Source organism: Mustela lutreola, chromosome X (assembly GCF_030435805.1).
Source record: "Mustela lutreola isolate mMusLut2 chromosome X, mMusLut2.pri, whole genome shotgun sequence".
NCBI classification, from domain to species: Eukaryota; Metazoa; Chordata; class Mammalia; order Carnivora; family Mustelidae; genus Mustela; species Mustela lutreola.
The window spans coordinates 52,571,708-52,599,200 of record NC_081308.1 but is presented as its reverse complement, the minus strand read 5'-3'; the positions used below and the strand labels follow the sequence as shown (position 1 = coordinate 52,599,200).

Genomic DNA, 27,493 nt, shown 5'->3' with positions numbered 1-27,493 from the left:
CGTGGATGGAACTAGAGCGTATCATGCTTAGCGAAATAAGTCAAGCAGAGAAAGACAACTATCATATGATCTCCCTGATATGAGGAAGTGGTGATACAACATGGAGGCTTAAGTGGGTAGAAGAAGAATAAATGAAACAAGATGGGATTGGGAGGGAGACAAACCATAAGTGACTCTTAATCTCACAAAACAAACTGAGGGTTGCCGGGGGGAGGGGGTTTGGGAGAAGGGGGTGGGATTATGGACATTGGGGAGGGTATGTGATTTGGTGAGTGCTGTGAAGTGTGTAAACCTGGTGATTCACAGACCTGTACCCCTGGGGATAAAAATATATGTTTATCAAAAATAAAAAATTAAAAAAAAAAGAATAAAAAAATAAAAAATAAAAACCCATTCTATTAAAAAATTTCCCATCTAAAAATATAACTTGAATGTCTTTACGTAAAACACATACATTTCTATTAATATTTTATGTGCATGCTGAGTGTCCCATTCAACAGATGTTCCAAATCTTTCATAACCTATTTCCAAGTATTGGTCTCACAGGATTAGCTATCCTGTGTTTCCCCTTTACAATACTGTGATACCCTGGTAGGCTAATATGCTTAGAGGCAATAAATTACTATCTACTTCCCCTGTGACTCTGCTACTCCATGATCTGTTTAGTCAGCAAGAATCAAATGTGATGATTCCCAAACTAGTTAAGGACACCTACACTTCGTAATTATATAGCTTCATTAAACACTATGTAAACCAACAAAATATGACTGCAAAAAAAAATCACTGTTCTTTTGAAAACTAACACACCTACTTTGGAAAGATTTGATACAAAGAAATCAGTAAGAAAACTTTTGCTAAGTTAGGTATGGGTGAGATGACCACGTACCAGGTAGGGAGGGAGTGATCACAGGATTCTCACTCAATTCAGTTAAAGAAACTGAAACTGAATGCAAAAAAAGACAACATAGAAAGCTTTTTTTAAGAAGATTCTTTTTATTTATTTGAGACACAGACAGACAGTATGAGCAGGGAAAGGGGCAATGGGAGAAGGAGATTCCCTGCTGAACAGGGAGCCCAATGCGGGACTCTATCCCAGGACCCCGAGGTCATGACCTGAACTGAAGGTAGATGCCTAAACTACTGAGTGACCCAAGTGCTGTGATAACTCAGAAATCTAATCTGCAGGCCAGTTTCCAAAGAAAAGGCACTGTTTCAATGGAGAATAAATGTACATATATTTTTTCCAAATAAAATGCTAAAAACTGTATGTACCATTCCCTAAGAGTACTTGTTTAAACTGACTTTCTTAGTTAATCAACCAAAGACTGACCCTGCTAGTGTCGGAGAGGACTTCATACCAAACCGTAATTTCACAGTCATCTACAGAAAGCCACCTGCTTCTTACACTGGTGACCAAATTAGCCTGGACCTTTCTCTCCTGAGACCATCTTAGACCTTACATCATAGTTATGTAGTACATCACGGGAGGGGGTCTCGGTTCATAATCCTGGCCATCCTACTCACCAACTGTATACCTTTAGGGCGATCACTTTCCCTGCCTCAGTTACACATTGTTGAATTTCTTGAACTTCATGATGGCATTCTAAATTGTATAACTGGGGTGCCTATGTGGCTCAGTTGGTTAAGCATCTGCCTTTGGCTCAGGTCATGATCCCAGTCTCTTGGGTTTGAGTTCCACATCAGGCGCTCTGCTGAGCAAGGAGCCTGCTTCTCCCTCTGTCCCTTCCTCCTGCTCCCGCACTCTCTCACTCTCAAATAAAATCTTAAATAAATAAATCATATAACTTAGCCTCAGTGAACAAATGCTATTAGGTAATATTAGTACTCAACTTACCATTTATGCATTTGTTCTCAGATAAACAAAAGTTGCATAACACATGACTAAATAACTCAGAACATCTGTGAATACTGGGTTAGGCAGCGTTTGCTGTGAAAAGCAAACCCAAACTCACAGTGCCATAATAGAGACCCATTTCACTTAACCAAGAATGGTTTTACTACTTTAGGAATGGTTTTACTTTATAGTGTAGATTTCCCAAGTATTCAAAAAGAAAGTATTTACAACCCATACATTTATGGTCAACTGATTTTTCACAAGGATGCCAAGACCATTTAATGGGGGGAAAAACAGTCTTTTTGAGTGCCTACTACTGGGACAAATGAATATCTACATGCAAAAGGATGAACTTGGAACAGCAACGTCACACATACACAAAAATATAACTCAAAATGGATCCAAGATTTAAATGTAAGAGTAAAAACTGTAACACTCAGAGAAAACAGGTGAAAATCTGTATGACTTGGGATCGGGCAAAGCTTTTTTAGACATGATACACAAAGCAATAAGAAATATTAGATAAGCTGAACTTGATCAAAATAAAAACTTTCGTGTGTCAAAGGACACTACGGAGAACGTGAAAAGACAACCCACAGAATGGGAGAGAGTATCTGCAAATCATTTGTCTGACAAGGACCTAATAACCAGAATATGCAAATATACTCTTAGAACTCAACAACAAAAAGACAAATAACCTAATTTAAAAACAAGCCAAAGACTTTTGAATAGACATTTCTCCAAAGATGATACACAGACGGTCAAGAGCACATGTCGGGATGTTCGACATCCTTAGTCATTGGGGAAATGCGAATCAAAAGCACATGCAGATGCCACGTCACACCCACTAGGACAACTATGGTAAAATAAGAAAAAGAAAAAGAAAAAAAAAGAAGAAAAGTGCTGGCAAGAAGGCGGAGAAGCTGGAACCCTCCTGTATTGTCGGTGAGAATGTAAAATAGTGTGGCTAAGGCAGCAAACAGCTCGGTAGCTCCTCAAGAAGTTACACACGTACAATTACCCAGCAGTTCTACGTCTAGGGGTATGACACCGACAGAACTGACAACAGATGTTCCTGCCACAACCTGTACATGAATGTGCACAGCAGCGCTGCTCGTAACAGCCAAATGAGTATATACCCAACGTCCATCAACTGATGAATGGATACATAAAATGTGGAAGAGCCTCTTACACAACCATAAAAAGGAATAAACTGTTACATGCTACAACACGAGTGAAGTCTGAAAACATTCTACTCTCAGGTTAAAGGAAGCCAGACACAAAAGGTCACGTGTTATACAATTCCACTGATAGGAGATGTTCCAGAAAAGGCAAATCCATAAAAACAGAAAGTAGATTCATGATTGCCAGGGAATAAGGGGAGGGGAGAATTGGAACCAAGAGGTTTATTTTTCGGGTGATGGAAGCATTCTGGAATTAGACAGAAGTGACGTATGTACCATATACACAGTAAATATACTAAAAACCAGAGAAGAGTACACTTTCAAATGGCAACTATTATGCTTTGTGAATTATATTTTGATGAAAAATGAAACAACTTAAATATCAACAAGTTAAATGCTAGGATACATTAAAAAAAATCCAAAGTAACACTAATCACAGGAACAATGGAGTAGCTACATGAATTTCAAACAACGCAGATTTCAGAGAAGGAAAACTATCTGGCATAAAGAGCAGCATTACATAATGATAAAGAAATCGACTGACCAAGAAGACACAATTATCCTTAACGTATGTGTGCCTGATCAACACAGGTGAGACACAACCTAACAGAACTGCAGGAAGAAATAAACAATTCCATTTTCACAGCTGGTGACTTCAACACTTCTCCATCAGTAATGGGCCGATCCAGCAGCAGGGCAACAAGGATCTGACAGATGTGGACATTCAGTCCAGACATGGCACACTCAACACCACCATCAATTACTGTACAATAGACGTACACAGACAATTTCGCCCAGTAATAGTGCAACACACATTCTTAATCTCATATGGAACACTCATCAAGACAGAATAATTCTGGGCCACAAAACACAACAAATTTTTAAAACTAAAAATTATACCAAGTATGTTCTCAGACCGCAATGGTATTAAAAATCAGTAACAGAAGATAGCTGAAGAAGTCCAAAATACATGGAGATTAAATGACACACTTCTAAATGACAGGAGACCAGTCTCAACAAAATACAATGTAGCAAAATGTGTGGAATGCTGCTTAAAGGGAAAATACAGTACTGAATGCAAATATTAGAAAAAAAAAAGATTAAAGTCAATAATCTAAGCTTCCATTTTAGGCAACAATGACAAATATCAAATCTAAAGTAAGGAGGGGCTCCTGGGTGGTTCAGTTGGTTAATCATCTGCCTTTGGCTCAGGACATGGTCCTAGGGTCCTGGGACAGAGCCCTGCATCAGAGCTTCCTGCTCAGGGAGGCTGCTTCTCCCTCTCCCATTCCTCCTGTCTGTATTCCCTCTCTCACTGACTCTCTCTGTGTCAAATAAAATCATAAAAAAAACCCTAAAGGAAGTAGAAAAAAATAAAAATTAGAGCAGAAATCAATGTAATTAAAACCAGGATTTTTTTTTTTAAATCAATAAACCCCAAGTCTGTTTCTTTGAAAACATCAATAAAACAGATACACCCTTAGCCAGGCAAACAAAGAAAAAAAGGTAGAAGACATAAATTACTAATATCAGATGAAAGAAGGGAGGGCTACTGCTAACAATCCCAATCACTGTAAATTCAACCAAACATTTATGGAATACTACACAATTCTCTAAAATCTCTTCCAGAAAGTAAAACTACAAGGAATACTTTCTAAATCATTCTAGGAGATCATTATTACCCTGACACCAAAACCAATACTACAAGAAAAGAAACTACAAACTAGTATCTCTCATGAACACAGACACAAAAATCTTCAACAAAAATTAGCAAATAAAAGCAAACACTATATTAAAAAATTATACACCAGGATCATGTAGGATTTATTCCAGGTATGCAACATTAGAAAATGTTCAACATTAGAAAATCAATGTGATCCATCATATCAACAGAAAAACAATCACATGATCATATCAATGAAGGGAGGAAAAAGAGCATTTAAGAAAATCCACACCTCTTCATTATTAACCCTCAGGGAACTAGGAATAGGAGGACTTCCTCAACTTGATAAGAATGTCTCCAAAAATCCACAGCTAACATGATATTAATACTGAGAAAATAGAAGACAGGGAATCAAGGCAAGGATGTCCCTCCTCCTACTACTATTCAATACTATACTGGAAGGCCAAACTAATGAAATAAGGTAAGAAAAGGAAACAAAAGGTATACAACCTGGGAAAGAATAAAACTTTGTTCACAGATGACATGCCTGTCTACAGAAAATACAAAGACTTCCCACCCCACACCCACACCCTCCTGAAACTAGTCAAGTGATTATAGCAAGATTGCATGATACACAGTTAAAATACAGAAGTCAATTGCTTTCCAATGATGTATCAGACAAAGGGCCAGTATTCAAAATTTATAAAGAATTTATCAAACTCAACATCCAAAAAACAAAAATATCCAGTCAAGAAATGGACAGAAGATATGAACAGACCAAAGAAGACATCCAAATGGCCAACAGACACATGAAAAGGGGCTCCACATTACTCAGCATCAGGGAAATACAAATCAAAACCACAATGAGACACCACCTTACATCAGTCAAAATGGCTAAAATTAATAAGTCAGGAAACAACAGATGTTGGCGAGGACGTGAAGAAAGGGGAATCCTCCTACACTGTTGGTGGGATTGCAACTCTGGAAAACAGTATGGAGGCTCCTCAAAAAGTTAAAAATGTAACAACCCAACGACTTAGCAATTGCCCTATTAGATGTTTATCCAAAGTACACAAAGTGATTTGAAGGGGCAAAAGCACCCCAATGTTTACAGTCAAACTATAAGAGCCCAGATGTCCATCAACAGATGAATGGATAAAGAAGATGTGGTGTACACACATACACACATTACTCAGCCATCAAAAAGAACAAAATCTTGCCATTTGCAAGGAAATGGATGGAACTAGAGGAAGACAAATACCATATAGTTTCAGTCACATGTGGAACTTAAGAAACAACAGATGAATATAGGAGAAGGGAAGGAAAAATAGAAACAGACAGGGAGGCAAATCACAAGAGACTTAACTACAGGAAACAAACTGAGGGTTACTGGAGAGGGGAAAGTTGGGGTAACTGGGTGAGGGGTATTAAAGAGGGCACTTGTTGCGATGAGCTCTGGGTGTTGTATGCAACCAATGAATCACGAAATTCTAACCATGAAACTAAAAGTACACTATATGTTAACGAGATTGAATTTTAATTAAAAAATTTAAAAAGTCAATTGCTTTCGTATATACCAGCAATGTACAAGTGGAATTTGAAGTTAAAAACACAAGACCATTTACATTAGCATACCAAAAAAAATTAATACTTAGGTGCAAATCTAACGAAATATGCACAAGATCTATGTGAGAAAAAGTATAAAATTCTGATGAAAGACAACAAGCAAGGTAAGATGTGAAGTGGAAAGAAAGTCCATAATCTTGGGGAAGAACACTCAATACTGTTAAGAGGTCAGTTCTTCCCAAAATGATCGACAGACTCAATGCAATCCCAATCAAAATGCCAGGAAGTTATTCTGTGGATACCAACATGTTGACTCTAAAATTTGGATGGAAAACTGGAAAACCAAGAGTCCCAGAGTAGTCAACAAAATATTAAAGAGGGGGAAAAAAAGGAAATTGAGGATTGCCACCACCCAATCTCAAGACTTACTATTAAAGCTATAGTGATTAAGACAGAAGGTGCCTGGCAAAAGAGACAGGTGCTTGGAACAGAGTGGAGAACCCAGAAAAACATCCACACACACAGGCAAAGGCAACTCAATGGCAAGGACAGTCTTCAACAAATGGAACCGAACAATGGCACATTGATAAGAAAAAACAAACAAATGAAAAGAATAAAAACAAACTTTTCACACCTTTCACAAAACCTAAACGTAAAATGCAAAACTTCTTAAAGATGACATAAGAAAAATGTAGGGATCCTTGGATTTGGCAATGATTTTTCAGATATAAAACCAAAAGCATGATCTACGAAAGAAAAAATTGATGAGAGAGACTTTGCTAAAATTAAACTTCTCTGTAAGACACTGTTAAGAGAATGAAAAGACGGGACACCTGGGTGGCTCAGTTGGTTAAGCAGCTGCCTTCGGCTCAGGTCATGATCCCAGCGTCCTGGGATCGAGTCCCACATCGGGATCCTTGCTCCGCAGGGAGCCTGCTTCTCCCTCTGACTCTGCCTTCCACTCTGACTGCCTGTGCTCGCTCTCACTCGCTCTCTCTCTGACAAATAAATAGATAAAATCTTAAAGGAAAAAATATAGAGAGAGAATGAAAAGACCAGTCACAGAGTAAATATCTGCAAAACACATCCATGGTAAAGGACTTAAAATAAGAAATATAATATAAAGATGTCTTAGTAGCAACAAGAAATCAAACCTAATTTAAAAATGTGAAAAGAGCGGTGGCTGGGAAACCCAGTCAGTTAAGCATCTGCCTTTAGCTCAGGTCCTGGGACTGAACCCCACACTGGGCCCCCGGCTCAGCAAGGAGCCTGCTTTTTTCCCTCTCCCGCTGCCTGCTGCTACCTCTCCGTGTGCTTGTGCTGTTAATAAATAAATAGAATCTTTAAAAAAGAAAAAAAGGATCTGAAAAGATGCTCAACTTTGCATGTCACTAAGAAATTGCAAATTTAAACAAGGTACTATTACATATCACGTAGAATATAAAAAATCCAAAGCACCAGTAATACCAAATGCTAGCAAGGATGTGGGACAACTGAACTCTCATTCACTGTTTGGTCAGAATGCAAAATGGGAGGCACTGTGTGAGACAGCTTGGCAGTTTCTCACAGAACTAAACACATTCTCACTATAAGATCAGTAATTGTGCTCCTTTGTATTTACCCCAAAGAGCTTAAAACCAGTGTCCACACAAAAACCTGCACACGGATGTTTACAGCAGCTTTATTCTCTGAAGTGCCAAAACTTGGAAGCAATCCAAATCTCCAGTAGGTGAACAGGTACACTGTGCCACACCCACACAATGGATTATTCGACAATTAAAATATGAATTATTAAGCCACAAGACTTCGAAGAACCTTAAATGCATATTGCTAAGTGAAAGACCAGTCTCAAAGGCTAAATACTATATGATTCCAACTCTATGGCATTCTGGAAAAGGTAAAAATTAACCAACATTTTAATTTTTATTTATTTTTTAGGTCATCTCTATACCCAATGTGGTGGCTAGAACTCACAACCCCGAGATCAAGAGTCAGATGCCCTAGCAACTAAGCCCGCAAGGTGCCTCTGAAAAGGTAAAACTCTAGACAGTAAAAAGATCCCGGGCTGAGGGGTGAGGGAGGAGGGTGCAGAGAGAGGAGAAGAAACAAATAGATGAGGTACAGGGGTTTTCAAGGCAATGAAACTAGGCTGTAAGATACCAACAGTAGGTAAATAACATTATACATTTGTCAAAACCCACAGAACTATAGAAAGAGGAGTGAACCTTAATGTAAACCATGGATTTTAATTAATACTGTATCAATCCTGGTTCATCAGTTGTAATACATGTACCACAACAATGTAATACATTAATAATAGCAGATAGTTAAGTTAGAAGAAAAATATCTTCTCTTTGTACTCAGGGGTATTTCCTATCTGAACCCAGTTAAAGTACAAATCTCCCCAAAGGCCAGAAGTTGGGAGATCACAAGAGGTGTTGGAACACAGGAAAATAAATGAGCAAACCAGACAAGCTGCAGGTAATTAAGAACCATTAACCATCAGAGAAGCAGTGACATCACTCAAAATTAAAACCAAGTAGAGTTTAAAAGTTTAGCTACTTTACTAACTAGCTGCAATCAGGGATGGCAAACAAAGACTAATTTAAAGTAACCTGGGAATTAATCATTTAAAACTTACCAATAATCTGAAATTAGTAGCTTTAATGCTATGAAAATTACATGGAATTTGGAAAGATTGAAGTTCTCTAAGCTGCCAAGAAGTAAAACACTCCTTCCCAGATACATGGACTTATAAAATCACTATATACTATCTCCACGAGAAGCAGAATCCCCCAGAACCATCACTCTGTAATGATGAGAAGTACTAAGAGGGCATATGAAATTTATGAGCTCTGCCCTGAAACATGTCCCATTTCATCGAGACAAAAAACCAAAATAGTTAAGCACTAATCTGCACACTACATAGGGGTTGAAAGACATAGAAAGTTTGTGTGAGCTTACGTATGTGTGTGTTTCCAACCATTCTTGAAAACAATGGACAACAGAGATGAATAAATGTCCCTGTATATCCCATAAATATTCCTCAAATATTTATCATGCAACTCCAGCTCTGCTCTAAGACCTGGGGACACAGTCATGAAAAGAAAAGACAAGGTCTCTGCTTTTAAGGAGCAGATATTCTAATGCAGAAATGAGAAAATAAATATGTAAACAAACATTATATTAATGAACAGTGATCAAATAATGATTAATGAATAGTGATCACAGCTAAAAAGAAAACAGGACACAGTAAAGGTCTGAGTGACAAATGGGATGTATTTAAACTAGGATGAACCAGGAAATATAGAACAATGAGTTGAGATTCAAATGACACAAAGGAGCTAGCCACAGGAATTGTAGGAAGAGTGTTCCCGCCCAAGGTATCAGCATGTATACAAAAATGTCCTTGGAGCTCTTCCCTCCAGCCCCTGCTCTCAAATCTCTGCCCCAGCTAGGTGGGGACATAATCTAGGGCTTGTGTCTCCCAAAACTCATTCTAAATGTTTGTTCAGTGACTAAATTATTCAAGCTTGAGAAATTAAAAACATATGCTAACAAGATCTTCCCACCATCTACAGAGAGATCATCTTAAAAGCATCATGAAATAGTAACACTGAAATTCTAAAAAACTTCTGTTCTAACATTTTCATCAATTTTATATCAAACTCCTTTGTTGAATTTATATACCCATTTGACATATTTATGAAGAGACAAAAAAAAAAAAAACAAACCCTACATTCCGTAAATGTATTTATCCATCTAACAAATATTTGAGTACCTAATTACACTCAGTTCCAGCTGATTTCTTCTCTTTATCTCTTTTTTCCCCTCAATTTAACACCAATCATAATCTATGTAGACTTTTAGTTCGCTTTTCAAAATTAATTTCTTGAGCTATTTAAAGGAATTATCCAGTGCTAGAGTTCTCAACACTGGTCACACATTAGAATCACTTAAGGAAGTTTTTTTTTTTTTAAGGTTTTATTTATTTGACACAGAGAGAGAGATCACAAGTAGGCAGAGAGGGAGGGAATAATGCTCCATGCTGAGCAGAGTGTCCCATGCAGGGCTCTATCCCAGGACCCTGAGACCATGACCTGAGCTGAAGGCAGAAGCTTCACTCTCTGAGCCACTAAGGCACCCCCTCACCTGAGGAACTTAAAAACAAAAAGCCCAAAGGGCACCTGGCTCGTTCAGTCACTGGAGCGTGCAGGTCTTGATCTCAGGGTTTTGAGTTCAAGTCCCATGTTAGGTATAGAGATTACTTTAAAAAAAAAAAAAAAGAAAAAGCCCAAGCCCCAGTTTGTGATTAATTTGTTTAAATGTTTCAAGAAATTTGATGCTAAATGTTGTAAGACTAGTTAAATAACAAAAAGATATATTTACATAATACTTCTTGCTCTCAAATTTTGAACAAAGAACTTACTAATAATCAATAACTTAGTAGGCCAACATTTTATTTAAATAAGTTTTATGGTACTACAAAGAGTGAATCAGAAAATCAAAAGCAAGGAGAAATGGGCATGGTGTGAACATGGGGAAGCAAGAGAAAGCAAGCAAGTATGTGACCGGGAAGTGAATGCTTAGCTCTGAGATCCTTCTCTGAGAGAAGGACAGATTAAAACCTAAAAAGAAAGAAAAGAAGGATCCCATGCACTCAAGGAAAGAGAAGTCCCCCAACATCCCTCCTGCTTTTTCCAATATAAACACACAGCTGGGCCGACTTACCACATCCTGGTTGGTACCGACTTTATCAATTTTTCTATTTAGGCCAAACTTGACCGGTCAATGATGGACGGGCTGTGTGCCAAGTGTACCAGTTGTACAACTGACTGTGTAATGGCTGAAACTGAGAAAAAGGGGTGAAAGTATCAAGAGGCTCTAAGGATTGCGAAAGAGCCAAGATTCAAACAATTACCACGCACACACAAGACAAACTATGCAGATGACTGCTCAGTATGGAAGTAATTCAGAGTGTTACACTGTGGCATCAGCTGACCCAGACCCAGAAGATTGCTGGAGTTCCCATCATGGACATCTCTAACCATATAGACGACACTGAGCGAATGCCAGATGATGACGGAGCCCCTCACTCCTATATCTTAATAGAGTTCCTCAGCTCTCCTTTACCAACTTTTCCTGTTGCCAGTTCATACAAGCAATTCTCCTTACCCAGTTCCTCTGTTCTGAGCTATGGCTAAAGACACTCATTTTTTTATGTTTTGAAACTGATTATCTTGTACCATTTTACTTTTTGTTGCATCTTTTTATAAATCAGATGACCGCTCACAAGACCAAAAAAAAAAAAAAAAAAGTAATGGAAAGGAAAGATCAAAAGGGAGGACAACAACAACAGAAAAAACAGTTCTTTTTTGCTGGGAACCCTTCTTACAAGTGCCAATCAGATAAACTTTATCTGATGTTACATCGTCACAACTCCTCTATCATCAGGGAAAGTAGTTCACATAAGAAAATTTCTCTATAAAATGAGTTCCAGGCTTACATTCCATATTTGGCTAATTAGAATTTCATTACGATATCTGTCTCAAACTGTTGCGGAAAAGAATGGAATCTTGTCATCAAGACGTGACATCGAACTAAGAACCCACAGGGTAAGGACTCAGCTCCTGTGATACGAAGACGGCTCCTGGGGATGGGCGAGCCTGGGCAACAGTGGCTGACCTGCGGGCCTGCGGCTATCTGCTGTCTGTCACTCTTCCCTCTTCCTCCTCTGTCAGCTGCTATCCCCAGCCACCGTCAACAAAGTCCACCTCAAACAGCCATCACTTCCCTCTGGTCCCGTTTACTGTAGCTAAGCTCCAGGCCAGGCATCCAGATCACCAGCCCTGTGGGAACTGCTTGTAAGGTAAGAGGTGGCCCTATTGGTGAAATGCAGGTGCCAAGGCATGCGGACATTGTGCCATCTTCTGCGCTATTCTTAATGTTCTGATTGTCCCACTTCCCTCAGTTCCCACCTGTGGCCTCTGGAAAGGAACATATTACAGTAGGATTTCCAAGGACTGATGTGTGGGGGTCAGGAGATTTGGCCTGTGATTGGCCCCAACTAGCTGTGTGGCTTTAAAGGAAGTCATCACACCTCAGGCCTCAGTTTCCTTATCCGCAAGCCAGGATGGACTAGAGTCTTTTCAGAGGAGCCGGCAAAGATCACATAGATAAGCACCACCTCATTATACTAACAAGCAAACAGAAGGCCGGAGGCGAGTGATTTGCCCCAAGTCAGACATAAGCAGGCAGAGAGCAGAGCCGAGGATGGGACCCACATCTGCAGGTCACAGCTAATCAGCCAGCACAGTACAAACAGATCTGAGCAGCTGCTCATTCTTCCCCTTTTCCGTTTTGTCCATCAGAATGCATGCTCCCTGCAAACAATGACACACAGGACCTGCTTCCTGTCTCAAAATTCCCAGTTCACCCAATTAGAACAGGGAGGAGCCTCAAGGACTTACCCCCCCACCCCCACACACGGTTCTTTTACCTATGGAACATGAGGGTACATACATTCACCATCCAAAGGGCTCCTGCCTTTACTTCTCATGGAAAAGGTCATCATGTGCCTACCCGGGGTGCCAACGAAGCCACAGGTTCCAGAGAGGAACTGACACAGAGAAGTTCAAAGCAGGCAGACTGGTTCAGCGCAGAAACAAACTGTCTACCAAGGAAAACTACCCCATGGGGGACTGATTCTCTTTGAAATATGTTCGAGTGCGTGGGAAAATGGTTTTTCAAGAGCCGGTGGACTGACCAGTCACCTGGTACATACAAGATCACATCCGCATTCTGACAAGAGTGGCTTGCCTGCAGTGTAGACCAGGGGCCAGAAAGACAAGGAAGGCGCATGGAGACTGGGTGAGAAGCTTCTACGGTGTGATGGCAAGGGTGCACTGCAAAGGTACGAGAAGAGATGGAAAGATGTATATGGACTCAAGAGGTTTAGGAAGCGAAATCCACAGGACTTGGTGTGACAGACTAGATTTTGGAAAGGTGACAGAGTAGGAGTTGACTTCTGGTTTCCCGACTCCAGGCTAAACGGATGAAGTGTTTACCGAGAGAGGCAATAGAATAAGAAAGGTGGCTTTTAGTGGAGGAGGTGCTCATGAATTCCGTCTTGAACCTGATGAGTCTGAGGGGCCACAGACACATCCGAGAAGAAAGGTCAGCAAGTCCGATACACAGAACTGGTGCTCAGGAGGCGTGTGGGCCAGAGACAGGAATCTGCCTTACCTGCTGATAGGTGGTCATGAAGCTGCACAAAAGGTCATCTAGGGAAAGAAAGGAACACGGGGCTGAGCCCATAATTAGCATTCAGTGGCTACCAGGAGCATGACTTTGCACAGGAGACACATCAGAGAGGTCGAAGAAAGACAGGAAGCAATGCAGAGCATTTGGTCTACTGCGATGTCGAGTAAGGAGACAGAGAAAGGTCAGGTGCGCTGACTTAGAAACAGTTTTGGTAAGAACTCTTTAGTGGAACGACAGGGCCTGAAGGGTGGAAGGTGGGAAAGTCAAGTCAACCCCTGAGCACTGGCTGTGATGTGCGACACTGACAGGGCAATACCTAGAGGTGGGGCATTCAAGTGGGAGAGGATCAAACAGGAGCGCGTGATGGGAAGGAGTGCAGGGGAGAGGATCCTCGCAGGCTCCTGGAAGGGCGGGAGGGCATGGACTCTGAGCCAGAGTAGAGACTGAACCTGAGGAGGAAGGAGAGCCCCTCCCCGTACCAGGCGAGGAGGAGAAGGGGACAAATACAAGAATGGGATCATGATCAGCAGGATGGAGGAGGTCCCGTGGGATGGCTGCTAATTTTTCTGTACGACTGGAGATGAAGTCATATGTTGAGATGGAAGAGGAAGGCTACATGTGATGTCAATAGCACACCCATGTAAATGGTCTAATTTATCTGTTATGCCACTTTCTCCCCCTACTACCAATACCTTATGTCCTGCTCATCTATTAGTTGGCTGTCAACCCAAAGGATTTTCGTATTTCTAAGCCGACAAAGTATGATGTTGCCAGTGCCTCTGCCCCAGGTGACCCTTCCCCATCTGCCATTCCTGCACTTTGATCACCTACCTCTTTTGCATACCTTTCCCGTTCTATTTCTCATTAGATCTCATAAACATGACTTTTTTTTTAAAAGATTTTATTTATTTATTTGACAGAGAGAAATCACAAGTAGATGGAGAGGCAGGCAGAGAGAGAGAGAGAGGGAAGCAGGCTCCCTGCTGAGCAGAGAGCCCGATGCGGGACTCGATCCCAGGACCCTGAGATCATGACCTGAGCCGAAAGCAGCGGCTTAACCCACTGAGCCTCCCAGGCGCCCCTAAACATGACTTTTTAAGTAGTCTCCTGCCACCAGTCAGCTCGAACTCAACAGATATGACCATGCAACTTCCTGCTGTAAACCTGACTGCAGCTCTACCGTGAAGACTGCATCAACGTTGACCCCTCAATGTATGCAGTGTCCAAGGTGCAACCCGCAGCCCCACCCCATCTCCCTTTCTACCATCCCAGTCTCATTCCAAAATGTGCCAAACAAGACACCTATGTAGAAATACAACTCCGACAGTAAGCTCTCCACTCATTTCTGCCTCGGAACTGTAACTTAACAAAATATCCCTCTGATGGAAACACAAATTGCAAATAACCTTTATCTCCAGCTCCCACATAGAAGATCAATACAACTTTACACAGAACAGCTGTTCCCTGTATTTTCCTTCTATGTATGAAGGGGTCACGTTCATTAACACTACAAATTGTACATTATACTCAGAAATTTCAGAGCCTTGAAAGAATATGGAATTGCTGGCATTCTAGCCACTTTCCCAGTTTGCTCTCTCCCTACCTCTAAGTCCTACTTTAGAACTGCTATTTTGAGATTTCTATTTTCGAAGCTGCTTTGACCAAAGGCATTCTGTCAGCTCAGAGTGAGAAAGATGGCGGGGCTAGGAAGTGTGAGAAAATGCTAGTGTTAGGCCCAAAGAAAGCCTGATGAAGTCCAAAGACAGACAAGCTAAAGAGACTTCCATGCTTTGAGATTCTTTAAGTCTGTGTGTGTGCTTTTCTTCTTCCAATGACCTCTCTCCTCATCACGTGTCCTTCGTTAAAAAAAGGTTTCTGGATCAGAGAATTCACTCTGTGCTCTCCTTCAGACACTCCATTCAATTTACACCTTTTATTACAGTGGCTTAACATCACCATACAAGAACAAGAGTACAATATACCTTCATCTAGACATCCCTACATATTAAAAATGATATGGCCACACCGCAGAGGATCCAGACATAAGCACTTTTAAAACCAGAGTTTGGGAGATGTGATCTGAATGCAAGTATCAAAAAGGAACTAGCTGGTTAACCCAAAAAAGAAAAAAATATATTATGACTTGAAGCCATAAAAAAGTAAGAAATTCAAACTCTTTTCAGAATTTTAGGTACCTACAGAGCCAAAACTTTTTAACACTGAACCCAGCTACTAAATCCCAATCCTTAGAAATTAAACATATACGTTTTGATAGTTTAAGTACAGACCCAGAGGGATACAGAAAACAGATAAAGCTCCTCCTGGCTCTGATTCAAACCTTGGGACATTTTCAATGCTATGTCTGATGAACCTTTCCTGTCAGTAAAGTCTTTTCAGTTTAAATTTCTATTCTGTAAGTTGATGTCCTACAGTTATCTGCTGCCAGCTTCAGGCTGACCTCACCAAGAGAAGTAGGGCAACTTTAGAAAAGGAGCTTGGTATGCTTTGTAGTACTGGACCAGAACCAGTAAGGACAGTACAGTCTTTTAGATTTCTCATTCCGGGAGCTTAAGACGAAAGTCAGGCATAAACGTTAGGTTAAGTGCCTTTTTGACCCGATTCCTGGTAAGTACGTGCGTTCAGAGATGTGTTCAACGCACAGTCGCTGAGCTTCTAGGCACAAGGCACTGGGAGACTTCTGTCAGGCCAGGGGAGCGGCGGTCTGACTGTGCCGCAGGGTACCAGAGGCGGGTCCTACGGGTCCGGGGCCTTTACGTTTAGCTCAAAACCACTTGCCCTGAACTTTCAGGCCTTTTCATTCAATGTGCACGATTTCACAGGAGTGCTTTCTCCAGGCTGCACCTAGCACACCCGAGGCCAAGAGACTCACTGCGAAGTGCAGTGAGGTCCCCGCCAAGGACCCGTCCGGGGCGGGGACGGCCCAGGAAGCCCGCAGGAGAAGCCCGAGGAGAGGCCCCGGAGGGCCAAGGAGGGCAGGCCACCCACGGCCCGGCTCCGGGGAGCAGAGCCCAGGCGCGCACCTTCATGAACTCGTCCTTGTCGAAGCAGAGCGTGTCCGGCCCCTTGGGCAGGTTCATCCTACTTCTCTCCATCCCGCCGGCCGCCGCCTCTCAGCACCAACACTCCAGCGAGAAGGAAAGGTAGGAGGCTGCGCTCCCCAACGCTACGGGTGAAGCCACGGCGCTTCCACCACACAGAAGGCACCGCTTCCTCCAACATGGCAGCGCCCGCGCCGCGGCCAATGAAAGAGGACGCCACAGGCCCGCCTCCGCCTGCCTCCGCCAAGAGAGGCGCCCGGACGGAACCGCTGCCGCCGAGCCAGCAGGTGATCCTGCCCGGTGTGGCGGAGGGCGACACTACAACCCCGCGTTTGTTTCTGTGGGGCAGCCCCGCAGCCGGTGCTGCCAGGTGAGCGGGAGAGGGGAGGGCGGGGAGGGTCAGGGGCGCTCCCTCCCCACCTCGCCGTTTCCCTCGGAAAATCGGCCTGCGAGCCTCTTCCAGGACCTTCTTCCGAGATTGTCCCGCGGGAAGCATAGCTGTGGCGGGATGCTGGCCCTTTACTTCTGCGGCCGGTTGTCCAGAGTGGGGGGTGCATCCCGGTGTCAGGCCTCCGGTCCCCAGGCGCCTCTGTGGGAACCCGGCTTCCGCCCTTAGCCCTGGCACCCACCCCTGAGCGTGGCTTCTCCCCCGCTGAGCTTGGCTCCAGCGATCTGTAGGGAGGAAGGTGGTCAGCTGGCAGCCTCGGGTTGTCTGGGCAGCTCCCCGCTCCACTTCGGCTCAGCTGCGGGGCGGCCACAAGTTTGGGTTCTCAGAGCTCTTAAAGAATCACCTCGCTACCGGCCGACAAAACGCAGCCGACAAGTAGATGTGCGAGCATGTTTATGTCCAGTCCACTCTAGAATGGGCGGAATCGTGTGTTTGTGGCTAGCGTTGGTTCGATCGCCACACCTGTCCCCAATTTCCGAGACCCCCTCCTCCTCCTGCCATCCACCCCATATTTATTTTGAGATTTTTCTTTCCTCTTCCCTTGCTCTTTCTCCCACTGTCCTCCCCTTTAGTGGGAATGTCATGGTCAAATGATGATTCATTTCTCTTTTTTTTTTCTCCGTGAGACTCTGACAGCTCAAACCACAGATCTCATGCGCGCCCTTCAGGCTGCAGCTTAGCTGTAATAGCCCAGGCCTGGGCTGGCCCTCCCAATGCTGTGATCTCACAGAGATAGCAAGAGCAGTCCTTAGAAAGGGATGGGACACAGCAAGACAAGGGCTTACAGTGTGTCTTGCATTCGAGTCAATCCAAACGGGAAACTGGTCACTTTTTTTTTTTTAAGACGTGAGTACAGGGACGCCTGGGTGGCTCACTTGTTTAAGCAGCTGCCTTCACCTCAGGTCATGATACCAGCGTCCTTGGTTCAAGTCCCACATCGGGCTCCTTGCTCAGCAGGGAGCCTATTTCTCCCTCTGCTTCTGCCTGCCATTCTGTCTGCCTGTGCTCACTCTCTAACACCCCCCTCTCTCTGATAAATAAATTTAAAAAAATCTTTAAAACCTGAGTACAGAATCTGAAACAATACATTCCCTAGCAGTGGGCCTGGCAAGGCCTTGTTGAGGAAAACGTTCCCAGTCAATATCCAGAGACTATGACAGGTAGGATGAGAGCTGGAATCTTATTCTGGAGAATCAGAATAAATTGTAAGGGGAGCAACTATGAAAGTGCATTCTATGTTCATTCGGATATAGGGAATAAAAGCCTCATTATTTGGTCTTTGTTTGTTTACTCTTATTATGAAAATTCTCAAGCATACACCAAAGTGTGTAGAGCAGAAGGATCCCGGCCCTTCCGAGTACTTATCACTCTGCTTCCCCAACTGTTTCATAGGCCCTCCTTCTACTGCCCCCAAACTGCCTGTATTTTTGTTTTTTGGGGAGGGTGGAGGTCTGGAATATATTTTAAAGTAAATCCCAAACATCACATCATTCCCTGCTCCCCAAATACCTTGGTTTACACATCAAAGAAGGAGAGGGAAGAAGTGGAGGAGGGGAAGACTGAGAAGGAGGAGGGATGAAGAAGAGAGATTTCTGCACAGGCCCACTATGCCAGAATCAATAGTTCTAATAAGCTATTCCGATTGGCTCTGAGAGGCATGACTTTTAGCCCAGGGCCACAGTGCTAATAAGTGACAAGGGCAAATTCAGGCAGCACAAACAGCAAGGCCCACATTCATCACCAAGGCATTGAGAGGGGGAAAAAGGGTGCCAGACCGACGGAACAAAGTTGTCTGGGAACCCCACCTGCCCTAGAAGTCCAGATGAGCGAGTATTTGAACTGTTTTTTACCTTCATTGTCATTCCTTTCTGAAATTATTGCCGGCCTTTGGTAAAGACATGAACCTGAGCTTGTGCAGCCTGGGGTACTGATCTTGGGGTTGCTGAAGAGAGTAGGTGCCAACAAAGAATGAAAATCCCTGCTGCCTGTTTTCCTTCCGAGAGTCAGGAGGGAACAGTCAAGACCCCATACAGTGCGCTGCCACTTGGAGCCCTGGCTGTGGCAGTGGCGTGGCCCACCAAAGCCAGGAGCAACAGGCAAGACCCCAGACCCCAAATGCTAATGGAACACCCTGGGGAAGACAAAGGAAAGGCAGAGAGTCAGCGGAAACCTTCCCAAAGGACATTTCCCTCAGTTTCATCTGGGAGCTGACATTCAGCTGGTACACACACCCCTTCAGCCACACAAAGTTTGGTGACTAGCCTCTGGCCAGAACCTGCTGTATGTCTCCCTACCCTGAACCCTTCCCAAGATCCCTACCATGGCCTCGCGATCCATGCACTGGGCGTGTAACACTTGACTCTGCAGGGGTCCCCGGGCCAGGTTTTGGTTAGTTAGTTGTCCGCGCTGTTAAAGATTTGACTACTGTTACATGTTTGACTCTCGTCTTTGGTGATGGTACCTATTTCATAGGAAATAGAAGCTGGAATCCAGGAAACAGGCTGCAAGATGAAATGAAAAAGTGGATACAAAGCTTCTAATCAGAGCCAGACACAATCGGCAATCAACTATATCCCAGTCTCTCCCCTCTTCTCTGATCTGTACTTTCCTTAATGAGGAATGAGACTTTAAGTTGACTTTTTTTTATCTTCAAGTCTCTCTCTCTCTCGATTCCCTAACTTGCCTCTCTTGCCTTCATTTCATCCTGGAGCTTGTGCCCATGACTTCTTTTCTAAGTAAATATTAACCCCCTTTGACTCTGAATCTCTGGAAGATTCTCAGTTCCCTATTTTCGCTGGCACTGTGACAGGTCCTCATTTCTCCTTCCCACTCCTCTATATTTATAGTTTTCACATTTTTTTGGCAGGTTGGCTACAGAACACTCAAAAATTGCAAAGAGAAATATTGTGTTCTGGAAATTCGTCCGAGCATTTTTTTCCAATATCGTCCTTATGCTCTTCTGATCCTCTCTTGAACTGTTGGACTAAAACAGCTGACGCTTCCACCAGCAACCAGAGTCATCCTGTCCACCACTGTGGGAACAGAGGGTGTCCATTTGGAACTGAAGACTGAGCCTAAAGTCTGGTGGCCCTTTGGTGCCAGGATAGCAGGTATGGGACGGGTGGGACATGGAGGAAAAGCATCATGGTAGAGGTCTCCATTCGACCAGGAAAGCTCACAATGAACCAACAGGTCCATTTCAACATCTTCTGTATTTTCCTTATAACCTGTTTCATTCCAGAGTGGATTTGAGATCATTTAGTTTGATTCTTAAATGTTTCCCATTTCAACCGGAAACAGACTCATCCTAGGGGCTCCCAAATTCTGCCTCATCTTCCTAATCAGTTAGTACCCCAAATTGGGTATGATAGTGCCAGAACATTCTTCCATGTGTATTTTATAACAGACTAGTATTTTATTAGTTTTTTTCAAACTAATAAGAATGATAAGGGTAACTTTTTTTTCTTTTAAAGCATAGGCAAAATCACAAAAGACATTGAAATGAACCTAAAAGGTTATAGTGTCTTCCAAGGGAAAACAGGTGTTGTCTCATGTACCCTTCTGGGCTGACCAATTCTATGGGATATTCTGTGCCTTTCTTGTCTTTGAGCTATTTTGTAACTCTATAGATTGTACATAATTGATGTGGATGCAGATGATCTTGTCTAGCTATATGTAAATGAATTTTGTCCACTGGAAGTACAGTTGACCCCCTTTCCTTTGGTAGAAAGGAGTTTTGCATCGATTTGCATTCTATCTGCATATATATTTGCATCTATCAAAGCAAATTCGTTTAAGTATTACTGATTGTATATGTGTCTGCCTTGAGATTCTTGCTTGCTTAACCTCTTAGGGTTCTCGAGCTAATGAATGAATTAAACAAAATCCCTTCAGGCGTTCATCTCATATTTGTAAAATGGTCCTTATTTAATCTTTTCGAGAAAATGATACACTAGCAAACCATGACAAGATTCTGGTAAATGAAAAGTGCAATGAAATCAAATCGGAATGAATTTTAAAATTACCTTCAATGTGGCCCAGGCAATGCCAGAGGCAGAGAATGAATGAATCTCAAAGACATGGCTTCTGGCCCCCAGGAGTTACAATAATCTGTGTCAACATTGGCATGCCTGAGAAATGCATGTGACTTTCCCGTCAGGCTTTCCCCGGGGGTTCAGTTAACCTTTCTCTTCCAAGCTACCCGCTCTTGTAGTGATATCAACTGTGCCCTTGGTTTCAGCTCCCATTCCCTAGCCAACATCTCTCCCACTGATACACGACCATCTGTTTCTTTCCTACCCACCAGGCCCGTGTAACTGACTACCTACTCGTGCTATTTCACTGATGTCCCACCTGTGCCTCAAAACCCAGCATGTTCAAAACTTGATTCATCATCGTTTCTGAAAGAACGGCTTATCCTCTTTTGTTTTGTTTCTTTAGAAATGATTCTACCAATGCCAGCGGCATGCACCAGAAACCAGGAAGGAATCATACAGCTGAGCCAACCTGCTGTACTTTAAAACACTTGACCACAATTCTCCAGTGGATACTCAACTCTGGCTTCAAACTCCCTTGTCTCTCCGGTGAGTTTGCTTTCCCTCTAATGGATGACCGTTTCACACCTTCAAGACTTGCCTCAACAATCCCTACCCCCACCTCTTCTGAACTATGTCACCTCACTCTCAGCTCCTGTCCTATGGATGAGGGAGCAGAAGGCAAACTGAGGACAAAGCAGAAACTGGCAGCCTACACCCTCTCCCCATGCCATATGTGTAACATTCCTCATGCACTCCCGGCTGCCCTAAAGGAAAAACGATGCTTAACTGATAGAGATCCCAGTCCTGCAGGACAGGAGTCTCCCTCCATCTACAAATGTCCTAGCGACTTACAAGGAAGGAAGAAGCTTTCTCATCAATAGCCTGACTTCCAGAGACCCATACCTCAGTTTCCGGAAGCCCTAACATCACCCTCCCCTCCATAAAATTGAGGGAGGCTAAGGGGAAGGGAAGTGTAATAAAACTGAATTTCTTCTAAGCCCAAAGCCCACTGACAAGGATGTGTGATAGGAGGAATGTAACATATCTCCAGGAAACTCCCAACTGTCTTCATGCTTTCCCTCATTGGAGGCAAAAACAGCCTTGACTTGACAATAACCAGGTCTCACTCATCCTGAAATTCTTCTTGAGCATATGACAGTCCTTCTGGACACCCACTTTGTCCTCACCTTCCTCAGCTCCCAGTCAACCATGCCTCTGTCTGAGCAGCTCTTTCTGCCCCTGGGTCCTGTCCCTGTGTTTTAATAAAACCACCATTTGCACCTAAGACGTCTCAAGAATCCTTTCTTGGTCATCGGCTCTGGACCTCACCCCACCAAACCTCATCTGTGTTCCAAAACTTCATCACTAGTGTCACACTTCAAGAAAATAAAAGCCCCTTGTGCAGGAATTCCCTTATCTTACCACCACCCAATCAAATCTATACCTACATTTGTATCCATTTTTAATTTTTTTTAGACATTTACTCAACAAATATTTAGTCAGTACCTACTGTGTGCTAGACACTGCCCTGAGTGTTTGTAAATCTGTGGTGAACGACACAGAAAAGTCCCTGGCATCATGGAATTTACATGGTAATTGGAGAAGTGTACAAGAAACACAGAAAGAGTTGAAGACAGAGCAGGTTTATTGAGAAGAGCAGACATCCCCAGCTGGGGTTTGTTCTTCCTTATGCCTGGGATTTGTTCCCTCCAGCCCTCTCCAGGACTTCACTCCAGGGTCAATATCAAGTTCTTGTTCCGATGGATCCTTCCAGTCAGAAGACAAATGACCTTTTTCTTAAAAACAAAAGGAAAAAACCCAAAACAAAGACTTCCTTTAACCTTCTATCTTCCTATAACAACCTCCATATTTCTCTCCCCACCTCATTCCCAGCATAGCTTGTAAAATATTTGTCTACACCTGTGGGTGTAGGGTACCATGTCCCCAAGGGTAGTTGAAAAATCTCTATAAAGAATCCTTATGTGCAGATCATTTTAAGGGAGTCCATTTCCAGATCCAAACTCCATGTATGCTCTGTAGGATAGGTGATATGCCCATTCTTGGGTCTGATATCAGGATACTCCTCTCCTTCCTGGAAGATCAAGACACTCCTCTCAGATCTTATTAGAGTGTAGGACTTGGGCTGATACCAAAGTTGAAATACCAGTTTTGTTTCAAATAATGCCCTTCTGTGGGCAGTCCTGGGGCTCTGCCTTTAGGGCTTCCTCTCCTTATTAGGGTAAAGGTTAACATCGGAAAGGGGATTTGGGCAGATGTTGGAAGTGCTCTGACATCAGAATAACAATCAGTTTTGGTTAATGACACTCATTCCTTCATATTTAAATTAAACAACATATTTTTAAGGACATAATAGGAAAAAGCACAAGTAAGGATTTTAATGGTTTCATTCCATTCCAGTGTGGTTTGGGAAATAAAATAACAGAAAATGAGACTGTTCTGCTTTAAAAAAAAAAAAAATCAACTTGGAGCAGCAAATGTTATTCCAATGAAGTTGATCCTTTCCTATCTCATTTTCTTTTTCAAGATTTATTTATTTATTTGGTAGAGACACACACACACACACAGAACACAAGTAGGGAGAGCAGGGGAGGGAGAAGGAGGCTTCCTGCTGATCAGGAATGTGGGCCTTTGCCCCTGGGATCATGACCTGAGCCAAAGGCAGTTGCTTAGTGACTGAGCCACCCAGGTGCCCTCTATCTCATTTTTTAAATGTTTAATATTTTCAACACCTAGTTAATAAAATATACATATATTGTGATGAAAATTTTATGATTAAAAAGTTTCAGATGTCCACTTAAAAATGTGCAAGGTGTGTGAATTCTCATAGGCGGTCCATGCACCATACACGCCTATTACTAGCAAACGTGGATGTACTCAGTGTCTCCAGGTTCCCGCTTCCTTAGTGCCCTCTTAATCACATGGTTTCTCTTCCTACCATCCTGGATCTGTATTCTCAATTTGCTTTTCTATTTCATCTCCGCCCCTTTGAAGAGCTTGATTCTGGGTCTTCTGTAGCTATGTGTTCTCTCTCTCTCTCTCTCTCTCTCTCTCTCCCTCGATCAGGCTTTCGCAACCTAGCACTATTGATACCTGGTGGGTGATTCTCTGCTGTGGGGCTGTCCTGTGCCCTGCAGGACAGTTAGCAGCATCTCTGGTCTCTAGCTACTAGATGCCAGCAGCACCGCCCCCCCCAAGTGGTGACCACCAAAAATGTCGCCAGATATTGTTCATTCGGCCCTGGGAGCAAAACTCTTTGCCTCCCAGCCCCAGTTTAAAAACCACTGCTTTAGCCGATTCCATTCAGCATCATTGATTTAAGTTCTTTGTAGAAGCTGAAGGCTCTGAAGTTAACGTCTTTAATTCTAACCCGCCCTTGGAGCTGAGAATCACATGGCCAGCTGCCTGCAGCATATTTCTCCATGAGTATGTAACAGGAGTCTTATTTTCACCATGATTTCTATCCTGCTCCCTCCTCAACCTGCTCCTGTCCCAGTCTCCCCATCTTAGTAAACAGCATCCCCACCACCTACTGGCTAAAGCCTCAGCCCCTGGGATAAATTCCCCCTTTCCCTTTTCTCGTATCTAATCCATCAGCAAAACCAACTGATTTGACCTCCAAAACAGAAGTCAGACTTGCTCACTGCTCTTTATATCCACTGCTCCCATTTGAATCCAAACCCTGAAATTTTTTTTGCACTTCAGACACTGTTAACAGTCATTGGTCCCACGACTACACCTACACAGATATTTTACAAGATCGCTAATCACCACCAAGTTGCCAAACCCAATGGTTAACCCTCAGATCAAATGACTCAACCTGTCAGTCCTATAGACATAGAAGTCCCTCCACTTCTCTGGAAATATTCTATCTTTTTCATCGTGATGTTGGCTCTCCCTTCCTCTTCCACACTGGTCAGTGATGATGGCTCCTTTCCTGGCTGGGGTTTTTTGAGCTTCCTGACCTTTAGACATCAGTCCTGTGCTCTGGGACTCGGACCTTCTGCTTGAGTTTTCTTTTGTGTTAAAAAAAAAAAAAATTCAGCTGAGTACATTTTAAAGAACCTATTGCCTTTATTCAATGATTCACGAAATGGGAAGCATCCTGCTTGCAGACTGAAAGGAGCTCGGAGGAGCAGTACAAAATGAAATACTTTTATAGGCAGAAGAGAGGAGGAGCAAGGAAGTCACATCAGGCACACAAGGCAGGTTGGTTATGGCCAGGTGACTTGGCTTCTGGGGATGGCAGGGGTCCGAGGGAGTGGGGTTCAGGTGGTGTCCGCTTGCCTGGGCTCAGATTCCATTTCTGGGACAGCTGAAATCATAATTAAGTCTGGTTTGGGGGACATGGGGCTTAGCATAAGCAACTCCATTTTGGGCCTCTTGTTTTGTTTTTAATAGTTACTTCATAACAAATAATAACAAGTTTAGTAACTTTAAACAGCCCAGTTTACTATCCTACCATCTCTAGCTGTCAGGAGGCCAGACACAGCTTAACCAGGGCCCTTGGCTCTGGGTCTCACTCAAAGGAGGAGAGAAGGCGCCCACCAAGCTGTGTTCTCACGAGCAGGTTCCACTAGGGAAGGCTCTGCTTCCAAAGTCACTCGGGTTGTTGGCAGAACTCATTTCCTTGTAGCTGTGTGATTTGGGGGGCAGCCCATGCTGGGGCGGGCCAGGGAGATTCTCCAGGCTGTTAACTGGAAACCATCCTCAGCCCCCAGAGGCTGTTTGCGGTTTCCTGCCATATAACTCTCTCCACAGGTGATTCCGAACTTGGCTCTTTGCTTCTTCAAGTCCAGGACAGCCTCTCACTCCAATCAGTAAAACAGTCTGATTTAATATAATGAGATCATAATAGTGACATCTTCTTACCTTGCCAAATTCTACTGGTTAAAAGCAAGTCCTAAGTCCCATACACACTCCCATCCATACTCACAGGACAAATACCAGGGGACAGATATCATGAAGCTGCCTTATCATGTTGCCAAACACACCTCTGTCCATACTCACTGCGTAGGTAAGCCCACTTCTTCTCAGAGCTTGAACCCTATGTCCTAACGGTGCTCATATTTGTGCCTCCAGCCTGGACCTCACCCATGAATGTCAGACTCGTGTGTTCAGCTGCTGGTTGGGCATCCCCATGTGGATTCAGCCACCATCTCCAGAACCAAATACCTGTTGCCTATCAAACTTGCTTCTCCTGTCTTCTTTCCCATCTTAGCAAGTGGGAACGTCACTGTTCCAGGGCCTCGGCCCCCCCAAATTGTAAAATCATCCCAACTCTTGTCTTTTCCGCACCCTCCACACTTAATATATTTACAAATCCTGCGTGTTTTGTCTTCAATATACACCCAGAATCTCCCCCCCCTTCTCCCCAACCCTGCATCTACTGCTCTGGTCTGGGCCAATACCCCCTCTCACCCAGATCATTGGTCCTCAACCAGGAGAGTTTTGTGCACCTGCTCCCCCCCCCAGGGGATTTTGACAGGGTCTGGACATACTTTTCGTTGTCACAACTTGGGAGTGGGAAAGGGCGCTCCTGCGATCTAGTGGTCAGTGCACAGGACAGCTCCCCATAGCAAAAATTAATGTGGCCCCAAATGCCAGCAGTATAGAAATCTCAGTCTATATTAATGCAAGTAGCATCCCCACCCCACAACCCCACAAGTCTGTTCTGCACACAGCAGCCTGAGTGATTCTTTTCTTTTCTCTTTATGATTTTATTTATTTACTTGACAGAGCGAGAGAGAGATCCATGTAGGCAGAGGGGCAGGCAGTGGGAAAGGGAGAATCAGGCTCCCTGATGAGCAGAGAGCCCAATGCGGGGCTCGATGCCAGGACCCCGAGACCATGACCTGAGCTGAAGGCAGAGGCTTAACCCACTGAGCCACCCAGGCGCCCCGATCCTTTTCTAATCTAAATCAAGTCAAGCCTCTTCAAAACCATCCAAGCTCTTCTCATCTGGCACAAAGTTAAAGGCAAATCTTTACAATGGCCTTCAAGACTTTATGTGATCTGACCCCACTGCCTTCCTTACCTACCTCCTACCACTTGCCGTCTTGCTCATTTTTTGCCCAGCATTATTGGTCGCCGTGTCATTCTTTTAACACACCAGATGTGCTCCCACCTTGGGCTTACTGTTTGCTTTGTGTGGGATGCTCTTCTCCAAACAGCACAACTGCTCGTTCCTTAATTTCCTCCAGGTCTTTCCTCAAATGAGGGAGACTTCCCTGACACAGTCCCATAGAAAATACCAACCTGCTCCCCTAAACCCTCACACCCCATGTCCACTCACCCAGCTTAGTTTCCTTCCTACCCCACATCAACCCCTGATATGTATGTATATTTATTTGCTTCATTTCTCACTCAACAACTAAAATGAAAACTCCAAGAGGACATC

The 27,493-nt window shown here is 43.4% G+C and overlaps 1 protein-coding gene and 1 long non-coding RNA gene across 3 annotated transcripts in view; one reads left to right on the top strand and one right to left on the bottom strand.

Moving 5' to 3' along the window:
- The window catches only part of LOC131820771 (conserved oligomeric Golgi complex subunit 2-like), a 47,976-nt gene extending 31,161 nt beyond the window's left edge, over nt 1-16,815 (bottom strand). Inside the window, exon 1 of one of the 2 annotated variants that reach the window (XR_009349776.1) lies at nt 16,573-16,813. Coding sequence is in view for 1 of the 2 variants with exons in the window: in XM_059156489.1 (XP_059012472.1) it covers nt 16,573-16,644 (72 nt within the window). In the remaining variant the exon portion in view is untranslated. Of the gene's footprint in view, nt 1-16,572 lie in introns of both variants that reach the window. The other variant, XM_059156489.1, reaches the window with a different exon arrangement.
- A 21-nt stretch (nt 16,816-16,836) lies between these two features.
- Nucleotides 16,837-21,622, top strand: LOC131820773 (uncharacterized). Its single transcript, XR_009349777.1, has 3 exons — nt 16,837-16,960; nt 19,905-20,148; nt 21,479-21,622. It is a non-coding gene; the product is annotated as an uncharacterized LOC131820773 (long non-coding RNA).
- The last annotated feature ends 5,871 nt before the right edge of the window (nt 21,623-27,493 follow it).